This window comes from Chroicocephalus ridibundus, chromosome 6 (assembly GCF_963924245.1).
Source record: "Chroicocephalus ridibundus chromosome 6, bChrRid1.1, whole genome shotgun sequence".
NCBI lineage: Eukaryota > Metazoa > Chordata > Aves > Charadriiformes > Laridae > Chroicocephalus > Chroicocephalus ridibundus.
Genome location: NC_086289.1, coordinates 20,958,820 through 20,976,957, shown reverse-complemented (window position 1 = coordinate 20,976,957; position 18,138 = coordinate 20,958,820). Strand labels below are relative to the sequence as shown.

The 18,138-nt window shown below is 38.5% G+C and overlaps 1 protein-coding gene across 7 annotated transcripts in view; it reads right to left on the bottom strand.

Moving 5' to 3' along the window:
* The window catches only part of FRMPD2 (FERM and PDZ domain containing 2), a 60,902-nt gene that overhangs the window by 8,844 nt on the left and 33,920 nt on the right, over positions 1-18,138 (bottom strand). For 3 of the 7 annotated variants that reach the window (XM_063339261.1, XM_063339259.1, XM_063339263.1), the window contains 12 exons: positions 17,674-17,968; positions 16,539-16,697; positions 15,723-15,897; positions 14,438-14,648; positions 13,234-13,271; positions 11,285-11,371; positions 10,816-10,880; positions 9,104-9,265; positions 8,373-8,544; positions 6,413-6,492; positions 4,227-4,312; positions 2,321-2,436 (listed from right to left, as the gene is read on the bottom strand). In XM_063339261.1, coding sequence (XP_063195331.1) covers positions 2,321-2,436; positions 4,227-4,312; positions 6,413-6,492; positions 8,373-8,544; positions 9,104-9,265; positions 10,816-10,880; positions 11,285-11,371; positions 13,234-13,271; positions 14,438-14,648; positions 15,723-15,897; positions 16,539-16,697; positions 17,674-17,968 — 1,646 coding nt within the window. Of the gene's footprint in view, positions 1-2,320; positions 2,437-4,226; positions 4,313-6,412; positions 6,493-8,372; positions 8,545-9,103; positions 9,266-10,815; positions 10,881-11,284; positions 11,417-13,233; positions 13,274-14,437; positions 14,649-15,722; positions 15,898-16,538; positions 16,698-17,673; positions 17,969-18,138 lie in introns of those variants that run through there. The other 4 variants (XM_063339260.1, XM_063339262.1, XM_063339265.1 and 1 more) reach the window with 4 other exon arrangements.

Below are 18,138 nucleotides of genomic sequence, written 5' to 3'. Positions count from 1 at the left end.
TCAAGTTTCCAACACTTTCCTGAAAATAGTATTGCCACATGCTACTGCTAGAAATTATCACTGCAAACTCTTCCTCCCTGAAGTAAGAAAATATCTTCTGTTCTTTTCATCTTACCTCACACTGCCCTTCAAGAACAAGATGAGACATTTCTTTGATGCACCAAAATCAGGGTTTGGTTTTGCTAATTAGCTGATCCTGAAGTATACGTTCTGATCCAAAACTTGCAGATTAAGAAGACAGATAAACATTTATATCTCCAGAAATATCACAATTCTACCAGAGCAATTGAAAAACTTTTGTTACCATGTAGAGTAAAACCAGTAGCTTGTTTGATAAAAAATAGTGGTTTGAGGCAGGGGAATTATGGAATTTGTACTTTACGGCATAGGCTACTATTGACAAAGAATAAAATGCCAGCTGTCTCAAAGAAAACCTGATGATCTGTTCTACAGGTTTGTTGTAGGCTGAAGACAAGGAGCAATGCTGTGTTTTCCTCTGGTACGACGTCATTGCTACTCTTAACTAATCTCCATTACACAATTTTTGCACTTGTGCTTTTCACTGGGCTACAACTTGTACCTGCCTTGCCTGAGCTTCTAAGACACTTTCTGTTCACTTTCTGTTCTCTAACCCTCACAGATGTGAGGATGTTTCTATTAACTAGTTGAGAGTGCCAGTGAAGACAGGTCCCCTGCTCCAGACAGAGCCCACTGTTTCCCATACACCACTCTTTCCTTCCACATCAAGAGGAATAAAACCCGCAAACTTTCAGCAGGTACTAGAGGATAGATTGGTTTTAATTTTCTGTTTTCTAGCCAGCACAGCTTGGTGCTGTGCTTGGTGCTCTTCTGATAAGAGCCACCAGCAATTCACTGCTTCCACAGGGCAAGAAGCATCAGGGAGAGACCTGTATTTCTGAGAATGTGTGGGATACTGAAGCATCCTCAGTGTGATTCCTTTCACAAATTATTCTTGACTGGGGGAGAAGCAGCTTAATTTCCTGTAGGAACAACTAGGGAGATTCTTGCTGTAAACTGTCTCCCTGTCCCTGGAGGTGTTCAAGGCCAGGCTGGATGGGGCTTTGAGCAGCCTGGTCTAGTGGGAGGTGTCCCTGCCCAGGGCAGGGGGGTTGGAACTACGTGGCCTTTAAGGTCCCTTCTAACCCGAACCATTCTGTGATTCTATGATATCAGAGGGGCTTTAGCACCTGAGCTGTGAAAGTGCTTCAGTATATGTTTAGGGACATCAGTTCTACAGGTTTTAATGAAGTTATTATATGAGGTGAAATGTGATGATTCTGGGAGTAAAGTCTTGAGATAGAATTTTAACTTTTTCCTATGTTTTTGTGTAAGCTTTTTATTTACTTCTTTGAGAACTTGTATGGGAACAGTAAGGGAGAGAGGAGAATGATTTCAAAAACATATTGCATCTAGTGATAACAAGCACATTTAGTAGCATATTCCTGGAATTTGTTCCATTAATTCTCAAAGCCAGCTGTGTCATTGCCTTTCACATATGAAAAAGGCCTTGTACTACATCCAGCCTGTTTACTCTATCTTTTGCAAGGTAATCCATGTGCTTTTATTTTATTCATTTTGGGACAAACTAAGAATTTCAATTTTTTAATTATGCACTGGGAGGCTCCCACAAAATTTCTTCTAACCCAAATCACAGTGTTCTTTCTTTTTGTTCAGCCACTGAGACAATGTGTCATTTCTTTGCACTGTCCAATAGTGCATGATTTGAACAAATGTCATGATGTTGCTATAATTAATTCAACAACTTTCTTTTCCTCTTAGTTCTCAGTTTGTGCACCTAATTGAGTATAATCAAGGTATTCAGAGATTTTCCTTAAGGAAGGAAATGATATATAGCATTACAAAAAAAAATTCCCAACAAAAACTAAAACAAAAGACACAAAAAGCCCTCACAAAAATAAAAATAAAGAGTTGCTCATCCTTTTGAAACTGGAGTTCCAAAGCCGAGGTGCTCAGAGCAGTGGTGAGTGGGTGGTGGCCAGCAGAGTTGCCCTCCCTGGGTTCAGTTAACTACATTCAGACTCATGTTCCTTCCTTCTAGCAGTTCTCCAAAAGAGTTGGAGAGCTCCTGATGTAGGACACCTTCATGTGGATGTTGCCAAGGTCTGATGGCCTGCATATGTGTCACTGGTAAAAATTGTGTCCAGAGTGCCCTGGTCTTTGAGACACAAAGAGCAAATTCCTAGATTGTGTATAAGGGATTAGCATTTTTCTCACTGTACGTATGTGGAGGAGCTGGCCTATCATGTTAAAGCAACAAGAGAAGTTTTTGCATAGTTACTTCTAGGTAGAACAGAAATCCTGTGGGGCATATCATCATCTTCATAGTTCCAGCTGTCTGACTCAGACTGCTGACTCTCTCTTCTGCAGCCTTCACATTCTCCATATTTCTGTGACCTGTAAAACAGGATTAGTTACATGGTCTTGTGGAAGTGGCAGAAGCTTTGATAATCTGAACCACACAAAGGTGTTTTTTTTCATCTATTTTTGATCACTTTTAACTTTCTGAAACAACTATTTTCAAGAATTAGTGTGAACACTGAAGAACGTAAGTTTGAGTAATAATAGCATGTTGTCTGGAGTAGAGTTCGCAGATATAGCTAGTGAAAAACTATTATCTGTATGTGATATTTTAATTTTTCAGAGAGATAAGAACATACTTTGTATAAAAAACTACCCAAAACTTTTTGGAAGTAAGATTTGTCACAGTTACAGACAACTTTTCATGTATGGCATTTTTCAGTGGTTAGGCTATCATAGCTAGTAGGCTTTGCTTGTTACTGTTTCCTAAAGTATTTAGAAAATTTTAGAGCACTTAAATATGTTTTAGGTAGAAGATATGCCTGCAATCCAGAATACAACTATAATGTGTGCAGAATGGGTCAAATATTCCTCTACTGGCTTACTCCGGTACCCTCATTTAACTATGTTAGTAGGCTTGAGCATACCACGGTCTTACATTATCCTGTCCTATGTATGATCATAATATATAATGTTAGAAATATTAAAAGCTACACTCAAGAGGGAGAGTAAGATAATAAGTATCTTACAAGATACTCTTACAAGATAATAAGCTTTGCAAATATCAGTAACCATTGCAGGCTGTGCATGCTCAAGTTACACAAAGCTTTTGCAAGTAGAAAATAGAAATACCAGAAAACACTGGTAGTAAAAAGATTCAGATTACAGGACAGGGGCCAGAAAACCATCCTATTTGCAAAGCAACCCAAAAAGATACTTGTTATCCCTATGTATGTTAAGATAACTTTTTATTAGCCATAGACGCATTTATGCATCTTGCACACAGAGCAAGATAATTTAATAATAATCACATCTGATTACCTGGTATATCACAAGGTAATGTTAGATTAGCAATGAGATAATAGCAAGTGGCACTGAGCCTGTGTTCTCATGGATGTTCTCACTTGCAGATGCACTCAAAGCCTCTTTCAAACTTTACCTCTGCAAACAGGTAAGTTAGGGAAGACTTTAATCCCTAGTTGATTGGCCAAATACTGTTCTTACAAAATTTTAAGTTTTAATTGTAGATATTTATTCCTTTTTTCCATTTATGTGGGTTATAAGTTGTAAAGAGAATAATCATATTTTGTATATTCTGCATCATTGTAATAGACAAAACTGCCCATTTCTTATAAACACTCCATTATTTTTTGTTTTCCCATTGTACTGTAGATTTAAAATTTGAAGTAAAATTCTTCTCTTCTTGTACTATGTACTTCCTTTGGAGTAACAGCCTCAAATTCTCTTGATTCCCAGATGTCTGGAGTTCAACATCTGTATCGCTACAGCCATAGTAGCACAGGGTCCAGCCCAGGCTGCGAGACCTGCTTGGAACACTTAGTAAAACCCATGGGGACCCTGCCCACACCAGCGCGATAGTACTACTGCTGTTCTCTCTCCTCCTCAGCTAGAAAGGCTAAAGCTACCTTAGGCATGTCTGCATGAGCTCTTACACCTAGAAGCTTACGTTTCATTTGTCTTAGCAGTGTGTGGAAGCTGTTTAGCAACTCTTACTGCAGATGGAGCTGCATTCCAATAGAACGGTATTTCTGTCACTTGCAACACATGAGTGCATTTGTATACTATGTTAGCGCAGCTCTGGAAGTGTAAGAATACATTATCTATACTATTTTTTTTCATAGTTTTGCTGCATTTGAAAGACTTACCTGTCTGAAACATTACTGATTATATCCTTATAGTCTTGTCCAGCCAGCCGACCTTGTGGAGGGAAATTGTGTGTACTGTCTGGATCCTGCAGGTTTAAAATAAGAAAAAGCTGTGAAAAGTCAGTACACAGAAACATCAAGAATATAGTTACTTTCATTGACATTCCTTCTTATAGCTAACAAAAATCTGTCCTTCACTCAAGAAGAAAAGGGAAAATAGAATAGTTTCCACTTTCAGATGAAAGTATGTAACTTTGATTCAGCATTGCAGTATCTACGTGGAGTAAAGTGCCACATCAGCTGTATTTGTAAGTTTCATAACAATACAGTCTTCAAACATTTCTACAACTTTGCATGCTTGACTAAACTTTGGAAAGGTTCATGTTAGTTATATCCTCTCTGATCTCACAAAGAAAATGCAATCACAGGAATCATGATTCACACTCTACTCCAGCTCCCAGCTCTTGGCAGCAGAAAGCACCAGTGTCTGAGATGGAATTGTTGGTAATAGTTTCCTTTTTGTATCTCTGACACAACGATGCCAGCTGACAGAAGCAGAGTGCACCTGCTCTACGGAAGAAGTGCTCAACTAACAGAGAAGGCAGACCTTTGATCACCCTCCGTATGCAGTAGAAGCAATAGTATTGGTGGCTGGTTTTCCATCCTAGTGAATGATAACTGGGTCCTGTATTTAAATAATGATTCAGGACATCTGCCATTAGTATGTGGAAGTGGCTCCTTCTCAGTCGTAACACTTGATAATTATTTGAAATGTAGTTCAGAGTGGTGTTTCTTCTTCCATCCCTGCTTAATATTCCAAATGCACTCAGAAACCACCCTGACACGTTAAACAGTATAAACTACTGAAGGCCCCAGAGAATCTTAATGGTAGCTGCCACTTATACCTTATTTTCTTACTTTTGTGCTTATATTTCCCCATTAGAATAGGGGAATTCATGTCTGCCTATTTAACCATGACTTCATTTATCCAGTTTCTGCACCTACTGACGACACTGATTGGGTAATGCTATATGGATTTTTGTTTTCTATTTGCGAAGGAGAGGTATTTTATTGCTGCTTTTTTGCATCCATTTTTTTTTTTTTCAGTAGCTTGTCATTTTCAAAGTCTACGTCTTTGGAGTAGATGGCAGCTGTGCCCTACAAAGTAAACCATAAATAGTTTCTATTCATAGGAGACAGCTAAAGGCAACCTGGAAATAATGAAAAAGAGACAGTTAGTGGAAGCAATTTAGCAAAAAAGTTTAGCATGTGCTTAAAGTAAGGCATGTGCTGTGCTGAACTAGATAGACTTAACCACGTGCTTAAAAGTAAACTTGTGCCTTAATACCTTGCTAACTCAGGGATCTAAGAAGGAACCTGTAATATTAGTGCTATCTCCTACTTCTCATTGATATTATTTTTTGGGTGTACTTCCTTGTCCGATCGTAGATATGACCTTGTTTTGATACTACATTTCACCAGTCTCTAACAGTTTAGTTCTAACAGCTGTTCAACAGTGTACATAAAACTTCCTCAAACAAATTCCTCTTCAAGGTTTTCTCAGCTTATTCATTTCAAGGATTTCTTCCACTTTTCTTCTTCTAGTTTGATTATATTGGTTGAAGCGGGGGTTTTGGGTTTTTTTTTTGTTTGTTCTGGAGGATAAGAAGACCTGTAATTCTCACATATTCTGAGGAGAGGTTTTACAGTTGTAAATTTAGAAGTAATAGATGCTGTAAAATTTGATGTGGAATGCCTTGCAGGACTTGCTAAGATTCAGTAACCATGTTTGAAGAAGCTTGGGTGCCTTGGAGTTATGAATACTAATGGAGACAGTTGAATAGAAATCTTTTAAAGTATATTGTTTTAAAATACTGGAAGAATGGTAAAATTAGTAAATCATTCATTCCAATGTTATAAAGCACCAGAACTAGACTTGCATATGCAACCTTCCTTCCCCCCGCCCTTTTAGCACATATATTATACTAATCATATGCTCTTATCTCAGTGGAATCCCTTGACTCATTCAAATGTTATCAGTTCCAGTCATTGCAGCACACTTCCCTTACGTTAATCTTTTTCTCTAAGAAGGTGTGGTTCTTGCCTGCATTGCAGCAAACCCATTTTGTAAATAAACATATGAGAACATTGTCTGATAACTTCTAGAAGCCTGATTCAGATTTTACCTTGGTGCACATCTGGTTGGATGATTCTTCTTCCTTGAAAGTGAAAACAGGCTGAGCTTGCAGGCTTCCTGCAGCACTATCTGAATACCAGAAAACAAAATCAAAGTAAAATGCCTATAAAGCATGAAAATATAGATCCCTTTCTTCTGTGTCACCCACACCAGAGGACTTTGATCTTGGAAGAGGCACTGAGATACAGTGCCAGAAACTGGCCTGGAATACCCCTTTTGTGGATGCTCTGAGAGGGTTAAGATAGCACAAGTGCCATATATCACCACTGAAGAAGCCAGCATAATTCAGGTTTCCAGAAGATACACTGAGGTAGAACCCTGTATCAATAGCAGTTATAAAAAAACCTGAAACAGAATTTTTCAGATTGCCTTCTGAATGCCTTCCCTAACGCAGCCCATTACTTTGCAGTGGGAAGGGACAAATACCATAGATAAACTTTGATACTAGTGCTTCTGTAATACCATTGGGTTTTGCTCGTCCAGGAACACAGTTTAAACTTTCCAGGAACTGTGTAATTCACCAATGTTACGTGAGATGATGCAAATAAATGTCCCCACACCTAGTTCCTTGAATTTGCAGAGCTGGAGAAAAGGCTAGTCTCACTGAAGGGAATGGGAATATTTCCACAACCTTTAAAAGAGCAAGAGCTTCAATCAGCCTTTTTATAACTGGCTGTCCTTCCATTTTTTTTGCATCATTAACCCCCGAAATTAAACCAGAATAGAGGTGGGGCAGTGAACTTCCTCCTTCTAGGCTGGTGCTGAGCATAGCTTTCTCATCCTTTTGGAAAAGCTCTCCTCTTGAAACACACAGCGTAGCTTCCAGTAAGTGAAGAAGTGTCCAGTGCTTATGACGCAGACTAGGAGTTGAAGAGGATTAGGTTCAGTCTAATAGATACTGGAAAAATTGAGATCCTTGAACCCTAGAGGCAGCTACTGCCTAACAGCAGAATTGCCTAAAATACTTATATAAGTAAGTTTGCGTCAGTAAAGCTGACTAGATGCATAAACATTTGCATAAATGTCCAAAACCTGCAGTCAGCTCTGCATCTCTTCCTAGGCAGCTGGGGAGAAAGTAAATAGCAATGGCAGGGGCTTCTTGCCTTGGAAGATTTGAAACAAAACCTCCAATTTGTAACCAGCAGGTCAGAAGGTACATTAAGGAGGAGCTCTATATTCTTCTCACTGAAGAAGTTTCTCCGCATTATAGGAAACATTTAAATATTCAAAAAAAAAAGAAAGTTAAGGAATATAAACCCATAATCTCTTGGGAATAGTATACCCCTCTTCTACTCCCAGCTTTAATTAGTATTTAATTGTTGAGTATTCAGTAGAGCAGAGCCTGCAGCACAAGTTTCTTCAGGTAGAGTAGTCAGCTCTCTAAGTACTGCCCTACACAGGTGGGTGTGCTCTCAAATTCCTAGCAATCAGTCTGGGAGCAGAGGCTTTCTGGATTTGAACACGCACATGCACATGCACATGCACATGCACATGCACAGAAAGGAAGGAAGGAGCTTTCTGCCAGGCAGAACAGGAGGTGTAGTGCTCCCAAGAGATAAGGTAGGAGTGCTGGGATGTGAAGTTTGTGGGAAATATGTTTTAGCAGCTGAGTTGTGATTGGTTGTGATTCCATCAATGAGTTGTATAAAATTGGGTAAAATCAGACCAAGAACCTTCATGACTTAAAACATAAGCCAAATTAAAGCATCTTTGAGGGTCTTGTAGCTTTGCTTCCATTATTCCTACACTTAAAAATCACACTTGGGTGTTCTTTTCCTGTGGTCCTATGTCTTGAGTAGCTTAGGAGAGCTAAGAATGTGTTTGTATCTACAGCTATGAATCAGAACTGTAAAGTTAATAATATTGAATTGTTTTGTGAATAGGAAAGTTGAATTCAGGCAACACATAATTCCACTTTTACAGTGTACTGAGCAGATGTAGCTGCTTACCTGGCTCCGCTTTTGTGTTGGTGGGGGAAGATATGCTGTTGCTCTGATTGCCTGAATAAGCCCAATGCAGAGACACGCTTCGGCAGACAGTGAGTTGAACGGTGCCTCGAGCCTTGCGCAGCAACTCTATAACCGTTTGGCGTGGTAGACCAGACACAAAAGTCTCATTCACCTGAAAAATGCAATGATATGTACTTCCAGATTCCAGTAACAGAAAGCCTTTTTTAATCACATATCCCAGCACTGAGAAATCTTTATATAACTTCATAGATTCCAATGTTTTTTGCTTGTCTTGGTAATACCTAACTGGCACTGATGATACATTCTTCCCACTGTCCTAGCTGTTATGTGCACGCTTGGTCAGTTAACTCTTGTTTCCCTCATTTTTTCGTGTGTAATCCTTACTGGGCACAGTTACACCACATGGTAGTTGCACTTTGCCGCTTGTCCTGCTATTCCGGGTCTGCTTCTCTGATGGAGCGCCCAGCCACCACCTCCAGCTGTAGAGAGGCCCAGTCCCCCAGGAAGCTGAGCTCTAGGCAAAGGAGGGCAGGGTGGGGGGAAATGCAGAGCAGCCCTCTGACCCCCAGGAGCTGAGGGACACCATCTTCTACATGTTACTGTATCAAGCAGCATCAGATTTCCAGTCTGCACAACGTTTATACTGAACAGAATGCTCATTGTAAAGTAGCTAGAGAAAACACAGGGCCAAAATGAAGAACAAGTATTACCTTAAGTAGGATGTCACCAACTTGCAGCCTCCCATCTAGATCTGCGATGCTGTCTGGGCTGATGGCTTTTATTACGATAGCCCTGCCATTTCTTCCACCTACCAGTGCAAATCCTAGGCTTCCATTTTCTGCTTTTTCCAGATCAATCTTAATAATGAAGTCCTACAATAGAAAAGGATGCAGTCTAAAGTGGAGTTTATTCAGGGCTGGGTTGGGTTTTTTTTTTGTATTTTTAATGCCAAAGAATCACATTATGCTTCACAGTCCTCACTGGCTGATGTAGATTATGGGATATATCCTTCTCTTGAATAGGTCTATAGAGCTTCCAGTGATTAACATAGCAACTGCACGTACGTAGCAGAATGAAAATAGTACATACTTATTTCCATAATATTGTTTAATAATTGCTGGAGGGGAAAATAACCTCTTAAGAGCAAGGAAACATGTACTTTTGTAATCCTTCTATAATACATCAAGTACATCACCCTCGTTGACAGACGAGTCACTCTTAACTCCATCATAACAGTAATGCAGTACATACTCCATTCTTTTATTGAAAGAATGAATAATGAAAATCTTAACCTTGCAACCCCAACAGACCCATCAGTTTGGCATTAGCATTTAATTCAGTTTTAAAATCAGCTGCTTTTTAGGGTCAAGTATTATGTCAGAAATAGCAGCAACCTAGAAATGTTTATGACTTACAGTATGACTACTTCCAATGTTGCAAATATCATCCTCAGAAATTATTTTAGTAAATTGAACAGATAAGCCATCATGGATTAAATGGTGCAGAAGAAGCAGTAATAGTGATGACTTAATCGAAAGTGAGAAAACTATTCCAATTTTTCTGCCAGGTTGGAGGTCTAATTTTAACAAGAGACAGCCTTTCTTTGCAAACCGCAATCAAGAGAAAACTAGTAAATCTGTTCCCATGAACTGTCAGTCCCAATGTGGGTAATTTCTCTTCCAAGTAACATTATTTTCCACGTGTTTGCACAAATAGAAGTGGTGTTTGCACTTGTAAGAATTTTGAAGCATTGTATGTTGAGCATAGAAATTATTCTTTTTTTTCAAAGAAGACACCTGCGTATTTTAGGAATTCATCATTTCAAAAATGACATTACTCTTGCCAAATTCAAACTGTTCTGGTTTATGTCAATGCTGCATAATACCCCAAAGGTTTGGAGTAATTTTACCCTGTTTTCAAATGCCCCATCTAAGAATTTCAGAATAAAACATATTAATCTCAGGTTTCAAAAATTATTGTGGAAGATGCTTCACAATTACAATTACACTTATTTTCTCCAGAATCCCATGCTGTGACATTCTGTATCTTTTTCCTGTGCTGCTTTCTTTCTAAACTAAGGATTAATCTTGTAAGCTCTTAAGAGTCCTATGAAGACCTAATGGAGGGTCTGCGTTATATGAATCACGCTTATTTTACCAAGCTGGTAAAATAGTGATATTATACATTGAAAAACAGCAACAGAAGAGCCTGACCCCAAGAAGTGCTCAGCGCATTCTAGTCCTTGAATGCTGAAGCAATTCAACACTTCACAGGTCACACTCCAAATGCATTGTATTCATATTTTCAAAGACACTGGAGAGGAAGCAAATACATTAAATACTACTATTGAAAAAAAAATCTCACTCCATGTAGCTCACATCACTTGATGGACCATCTCACACTTAATAAAATTCTCACTTACTTTACATTCTGGAGAATCGGGAGTGTTTTGCTGAGCACCACAGTTTGTTTCTTCCAAATGTTTCTCTGTGAAAAAGCAGGGACAACTTTTACACAGTTGTACTGGTAAAATGTTCTATAGTATAACACTCAAAATCATATTCAAAGGCATAATAAAGCATTTTTATATTTGACATATAAAACACCAACAAAATCCTGTGGATTTATGTGGCTTTACACTCCTGAACTGAACCTTCTGCGCGTTATCCCTGTAGACTTTTTATCTCCCATTTAGCAGGTTCCAAAACAGGCTTTCAAAGCTGGGTGTTACAGCATCAGAGACACCGGTTGGACAACAGGTAATATATGTGTCCTCTGATGAAGAATTAATCTTTCCCAGGTGCTGCCAGTACCACCTACAGACTCGCTTTCTTTCAAGGAGAGGGCACAGCATTTTATAAACCCTAATTGAAAAATAAAAAGTTCCTTACCATGTTGATGCAGCAGAGGCTGTTCTTGGGAATTCAGGTTCTCATTTGAAAAAGAAATACTGGCTTTCTCTGGCTCAGCAGGTGGCCCTAAAAGCATACATGTAGGTTTGTTCTGACAGGCCTCCTGCTAACCTTCATATACACAAGGGAATGTAAACGCTGTGCTTAGGTTATTAAACAAAGCATCAATATCCAGTATTGATACTGTATGAGGCAGTTTGAGACACTACTGCATGATTAAGTTTGCCAATTTGCACAGTGGTATAAACAATTCTGTCATGAATTGTAGAGAAGTTGTATCTCGGTCTGCTGTTTTTAAACTTGTAACAACAATCGGAGATCAGACTGAGACATTCTAGACACGTGGCAATCATCAGGCAGAGGAAGAAGCAGGGTGTGTTGGTGTCTGCAGGGATGGATATGTAAGAAGACAATGTGCATTTCTTGATGCTCCTACCTCTACCCACCCACCCCCAGTTTTGGGGTTTTGCTGTATCATATCTTGGTGGTCTTAGTTGTCTTCCACAAAGTACTTTAATGTATAAGTTATAGAAAATGATGAGTGTTCTGTTGTTTAACAAAAAAAAAAAAGAAGCTGAAAAAACAAAAAATTTCCTGGTTGCATTTGCAATTTTACTATGCATTTTTGTAACTAAGAGATTCTATAAAATGAAGGCTTGCTTCCTTAATAGCATATTAGTATAGATTTATTTATAAATCTATCAGAGATGATAACAAACAGAATACCAAATATCAAATTGCTATAGGGAAGAATCTTGTTTTATATGAGAGGTAGGAAACTGTGCCGTTGCAGAGTTCATAAATCTGTGTCAGAGGTGGACCAGACCTGGTAACCTATTTTGAAGGTGTCATGAGAAATCTTGGAATCTGCAAAGCTAATGGCGCAATGATATGTAAGGAAGGTACTACCAGTATATGCATTTACCATGCTTTAGTTATACCACAGTAACTGAGAGTACACATAACTTTATCTGTAACTTGTAGTAAGTTCAAAGAAGCTTGTTCTTCTGTAAGTGAAATAAGCCGCTTTGGTTTATGAAAACAAACACATGGCTAGTTGTTGTAGAGTAGGAAATCTGTAACTAGCTTTTCAGGTAGCCATATGCCAGTATTCAGATGAGTGTAGGCATGTGAGGAATTCTGGTCCAGGGTTACTTTTCCAGGTCATCTTTTCATGATTTAAAAAAAAAATAAAAAAAATCGGATATCCAGTCAGGTCAATGAAACTGTGGGTTAAGACTTAACACTCCAGCCAAATGTACACTGGAAACCATTACATGCACGGCTAACGCAGTTTCTGTGCAGTGACGTAGACGTGATAGCTGTCCCTCCGCCTGATGGTGCAGATGTAGCCTCTGCTTGCTGAGACTCCTTCTACTGCTAAAGGAATTCTGGTCAAGTCTTTGTAGTGCAGATGATTACTGAAGTTTTGTGTCAGTTATACTATTATATATCATCCCCTGATAGGAATGTTCTTGTATTAACAAAGGAATATTGGTGCTGCCTGTTTCTGATTTTCTATAGATTTATTGATAACAGTTTAAAAGGTTGGTCTAGATGATGAAGTAGTGGCTTATATTAAATAGTGGATCAAAAAGTGATGGGAAACCCCCTAGAGAATAGTTTCAATCAAAACAGATGTGAAATATGACCACGTGAAACTCGCATTTAATAACAACAAATTTAAAAAATAGAAAATGTCTATGCAAAATGCAATAAATATATTTTATTTTTTTACAGAGAACTATACACTTTATTTCTATCATTAAAGAGCTACCAAATTTTCTTCAGACCCTTAGAATGGCCATAACAGAAATACTGAATGCCAAGTTACAGACTATTAATAACTTTTAAAATGCAATGAATCAGTACCTTATTCTTATTTCCAAAATCTAAACTAAAAAATCAAAAATATTAGCCTTACTTACTATTTTCCTGCTCTATAGGAACCACTGGATTGCCATTTCTGGGGGCAGAAAAAGTGAAATATGTGAGCCGTTAAGAGCTGCATGCTTTGTAAAGCACATTTGAATAATATTTTTAGAAAGTCAGTTGTCTAAATTGTAGTTGTACTTCTATGATTTTATTAATGATGCTTCCTAAAAAGCATTTATATAAATATATAAAATATTAGATTATGTTTAACCGCAGCAAAACATTTTTTTTAAATGGGTTGGAGAAAAAAAGAACCTGTTAAACCATCTGTCCCAGTACAGAACTGCTTTGTGGTACACTTTGAATTCCCCTTCAGTTCCCTCACTATAAAGGGGGAATGATCCTTTGTAATTTCCTTTACCCTATTTCAGTTTGTCTCCTTACAATCAGGGTGTGTTGCCTACTAACCGCAAAAAGTATAATGAGGCTGCAGTTTCTTCATCTGCTAGACCAGTGCAAGTTAATAAAACATTGATAAAAGTTTGAACTACATTAAGACAGCTGTGACAGACAGACTATCGCTCACTCTGATTATATAAAACTTAGTTATTCACATACTTTTGGGTTACTATTTGACTGTTCCTCCGAGATCTTTGAAAACTGTTTTTGTATCAGTCCAGCACCTCTGCTGGTGCTGTATCAGACTGTAGAACACAATAAATCTAAAGTGCAGCCAAGAACTGATGAGTGAAATTCTTAACTGCAGGTTATTTATCAAGCCTGGGATGACTTTTTGTTATGTGCTGCAAATTAAATGCTGCATTTTTAATACCTTTTTAAAACGTTTGTCTCTTGGAAGTAACTGAGAGTTTCCCATTAGAGGTAGTTTCTTGCCTGTAGTTGTGAATCTGAGATTGTTTGGAGAAGGTTGGCACCAGTGGTGGAGATATAAAGATTTTCTCTAGAGAACAGGATATCTGAAAACGGTGGCCAGCCTCACACTTAAAAGATTCACATTTGTGTTTGGATGATGAAGTTTGAAGAGTTCTTATTTGTGTCATATGAGTCTACTTGTACTCATTGTGTTAGTTGTAATTACAAGTTAAGAGATCTTATGGATGTTATGTATCAGATTGCAACATTCGGACCTTTGAGGTAAAGCATTTTTTCTTGTAGTTTGTCTTGTTTCTATCGGTGATGTAAAATTTAGAAACCTGCTTCAACATTAGGATTGAGATTGAGTATGCTCAGATTTACCTTGTGGCTTTGATTTGGACATTCTGGGTGGCAGCTTCACACACTCTCACTGCATCATCCAGGCTAATGCCCTCAGTCCACAGTCCACAGATGTAAACAATCTGATCTCGTGGCTGCAAACTGCCTTCCACACTGGCAGGAGAGCCAGGCACTATCTCTAGCACATAAATACCTTGTAACTTGCTTCCAGCTCCTCCTGTCAGCTTCAAGCCTAGAATAACGCAGAGAAAGCATCTTTTGTGGCAGCATGTTTTGAATGTCACTGTCAGTGACATACAGCCTAGTGGAATAGATGTGGGTCATTGAAAGCTAGGCTGAACAAATCACTGACATTATAAATATCAGTCTTGTCCCAGTGAGATGGGGTGTAAGAGCTGGACTGGTAGACTGAAATGCAATTAGGTGTTTAAAAAGTATGGGAAAAACTTACATGGTATTGTCCATCTCTGTGCTTCAGCTATTCCATAGTGCTTTATTTCACCTTATGTTGAATAGTCATTTGAATAAGACACTTAGCTGCATAGGAGTGTCTCCCTCATTACCAGAGTGCTTAACTGCCTTGCGGCCTTTCGAGTGCCATAGGGAAGGGAGACATATGACAACTAAGGAGATACCTGTACAGTGCAAAACTGAATTGTGCAGTGATATTCAAGCAATCTCTGAACAAGCTAGTTTCTGAACTGGAAACAGGATGCTGTACCGGAGCAAATATAGGTATACTGTTTCCTGAGTCTACAATTTTGTCTGTGTGCAGTACTCACCACATTCTGCAGAAATACCAAGATACTCACGCTGTGGGGTTTTCTTTTATCGCTTGTATTGCACAATGTAGATAAAGCCTTGTGTCTGGTGAATCAAGGATTTGAGTGGAGATTTTTTGAATAGCAAACTATTGCCCTAACCTGTGGCTCGTCCTTCTCAAACTCTGCCTTTTTTTTTTCTTTCCTTCTAAATAGACATTATATTCTAACTACCAACAGCTTCTCTATATCAGCAACTTCAAAATATGAGACTGGAAATCTGCCAGAAACTTCGGCTGAGAGGGTGCTAATACAAAGATCATTTTTCCAACAATCTTCATTGGTCTAATAAGAGTTACTAGTTTTCCCTTTAAGGCCTTGCCCAAAATAAAGCTCTCTGTTCCTTAGTCATGGGTGATGGAGGAGAGCATAACGGTGCCAAGGTCACTTAGGATCATATTGATCCAAGACCACCGTTGCTTATGATTATCTTACAATTGCTGTAATCCCTGTCCAAAATAGCATGCATAGTATTTGCTACACACCTAGCTGTCCATTGGCACCTTTTGTAAGAGTAATTTCAGGAATCTCATCTGGCCTAATAAAGGGACGCGGATCACTGTCAGCACGACCAACCACAAGGTGCAGATCAGGCGGAGAGCTTTGCAGTAAAGTCAGGGCTTCATTGCATGGTAAAGGTGTGACATCAATTCCATTCACCTAAATGACAAACCGGTAAAATGATGTCATAGATCTCATTGACCATCATGTACTTCTCCCTCGCCTCTGAATTTTGCATATAAACTTGAATTTGTTTGCACTTCCATGTTACTGCTTTGCTGTGGTATTTAATGTCAGTGAATGCAACAGTTAAGATTGCAGTAAGATTTCTTTTTTCAACTTTTATTTTTCTAAATGCAGAGCTTTCATAAAAATAGCTCTTTTTTCTTGAAACTCAAGGTCTTGTAGCAAAAATCAAGGAAGATAATCTAATGCAACAAATTGAAGATGAACCAGGCAGAAAACAGGCTTTATTCATACATTACAAAGGACATAGCTCCTGCATCCTTTGTACGTCACCTATGTTATTACATTAATTCAGTTTATGCCATTTAATTGGGAAGGCATGTAATATCTCAGTTGTCTTGCATTGCTACTAGATGATTCGTGTTATTTGCCTGGTCATACAATCTATTCAGTCTGAAATTTGTCCTACTGAAGTCAGCAGAATTACATTTATTATATGATTCAGTTGTACTTGCATGCCTAAATATGTGATAAACTGAACCCTATGAAAGGAAGAATGAGGAAGCTAAATGGCATTGATCTGAAAATATTTTCTCCTCAAAGAATTACTGTACCATAATGATTCTGTCTCCCCTTCTTAGTCTTCCATCAGACAGGGCAGGCTCGTTCAAGATTTCGTCAACATACAGGCAGTTGTCCACTTTGTTAAGAACTACAGAAAATCCATAACCGTTGTTCTCTGACTTTGTCAAAGTCACAAAGATCTCCATTTCCTGTTAAAATAGGCACAAGATATGTTTGATGTAGGCTTTTGTGTTGCTTCATTAACATCTTCCATTATGTCTTATATGCAGATAGAAATCAGAGCCTCAGATGGTATAAATAAGAGCAAACATAAGGGTTTTTCTGATCTGTCACTGCCTTGCTCCGTAATGAATTTTACTTCTTTTTAACTAGTGGGGCTTCATAGTGATTGATTGATAGGGCCTAATAAGGCAGAGAATGCCTTCAGGGACTGGAATTTTGGTATTTGAAATGTGTAAAGAAAGGCCTTGAGCCCTCTGAGCTGACAAGCATTATGAGGGTAGGGTGCAGTGATTATCGGTGTTATTGCTATTGCTGTCCCACTGAAAGAAATGGCTGGAGCTAAATTTTGTCCTCGGTGCTCTCAAATTAGTAGGAATTCAGAGCTCATTAGTGTCGGAAGGAATGCAAGATGTTCAGCATTTGGCAAGACTGAGCCTTATATTTTTGAATGGTAATTAGCACAAGGATTATACTTTCTTATCAGGACATTAGAGTAGTATCACTGTAACAAAGTGATTTTCCACATGGGTTTAAAACATGACAGAAGAAAACCAAATAGCTGACTCCAATTAAGTTTAGAGGCTACTAGAGGGATTTTAGGCCTTTGTACACTGGGAATAATAATGCAAAATGCTGGGAAGCTGAAGAAATAGTAAGATGGCATGAGCAAGGAAATGACCTTAAGGCAAACGGTAAGGAATTCTGAAAACCTGGGCATAGTATAAGGTCTGCTTTATTGAAGATTGTGGACATTCAGGAAAGTAAAAAAAGCCAACCAAACAAAAACCAAGCAAACAAAACCAAACAACAACAACAAAAAACCCCATGCCAAAATAGCATGTATAATGAGTTAAAATTATGTTAAAGAATGTTGCATTCTGAAAGTTGTTTCTTTTCCCTTGTCATATACTACCTGTTAATAATCTGGTGTCAATCACATACCCTAGTGCAATCTTCCTTTTCTTCCTTCTCTTCCTCCAGTTCCTCCACATCTTCCCATTCATTGTCACTGTCATGTGTCTCTCTAGCAAGCAGGGATGAGGAGAAGGGGCCACAGGCACGTGGTTGTGAGGTCGCCATGGTTGTGGAGAGTGTCTCAGAGCTTCCTCCCCATGAAAGTGAGGTCACAGATGTTGAGCTGACAGTGAGATACTCTTCATCAATAGGGGTTAGAGAGAGTGTTTCAGGCATACATTTTGTGTTTGATAGGTCATCGTCACTCTTATTAAGTATGCGGCTGGAAAATAAAAAGATTGCAGTGCTGGGGCTTTCCTCCATATGCTTTATTAGATGGCCACTGGAAAGTCTACTGCTTATATGTGACCTTATTTTAATTTTAATTGAAGTACTAGTTAAAGGTATTAAATTGCTGTCTGGGTCCTCCAGTGTTACTATAAAAATAAATAA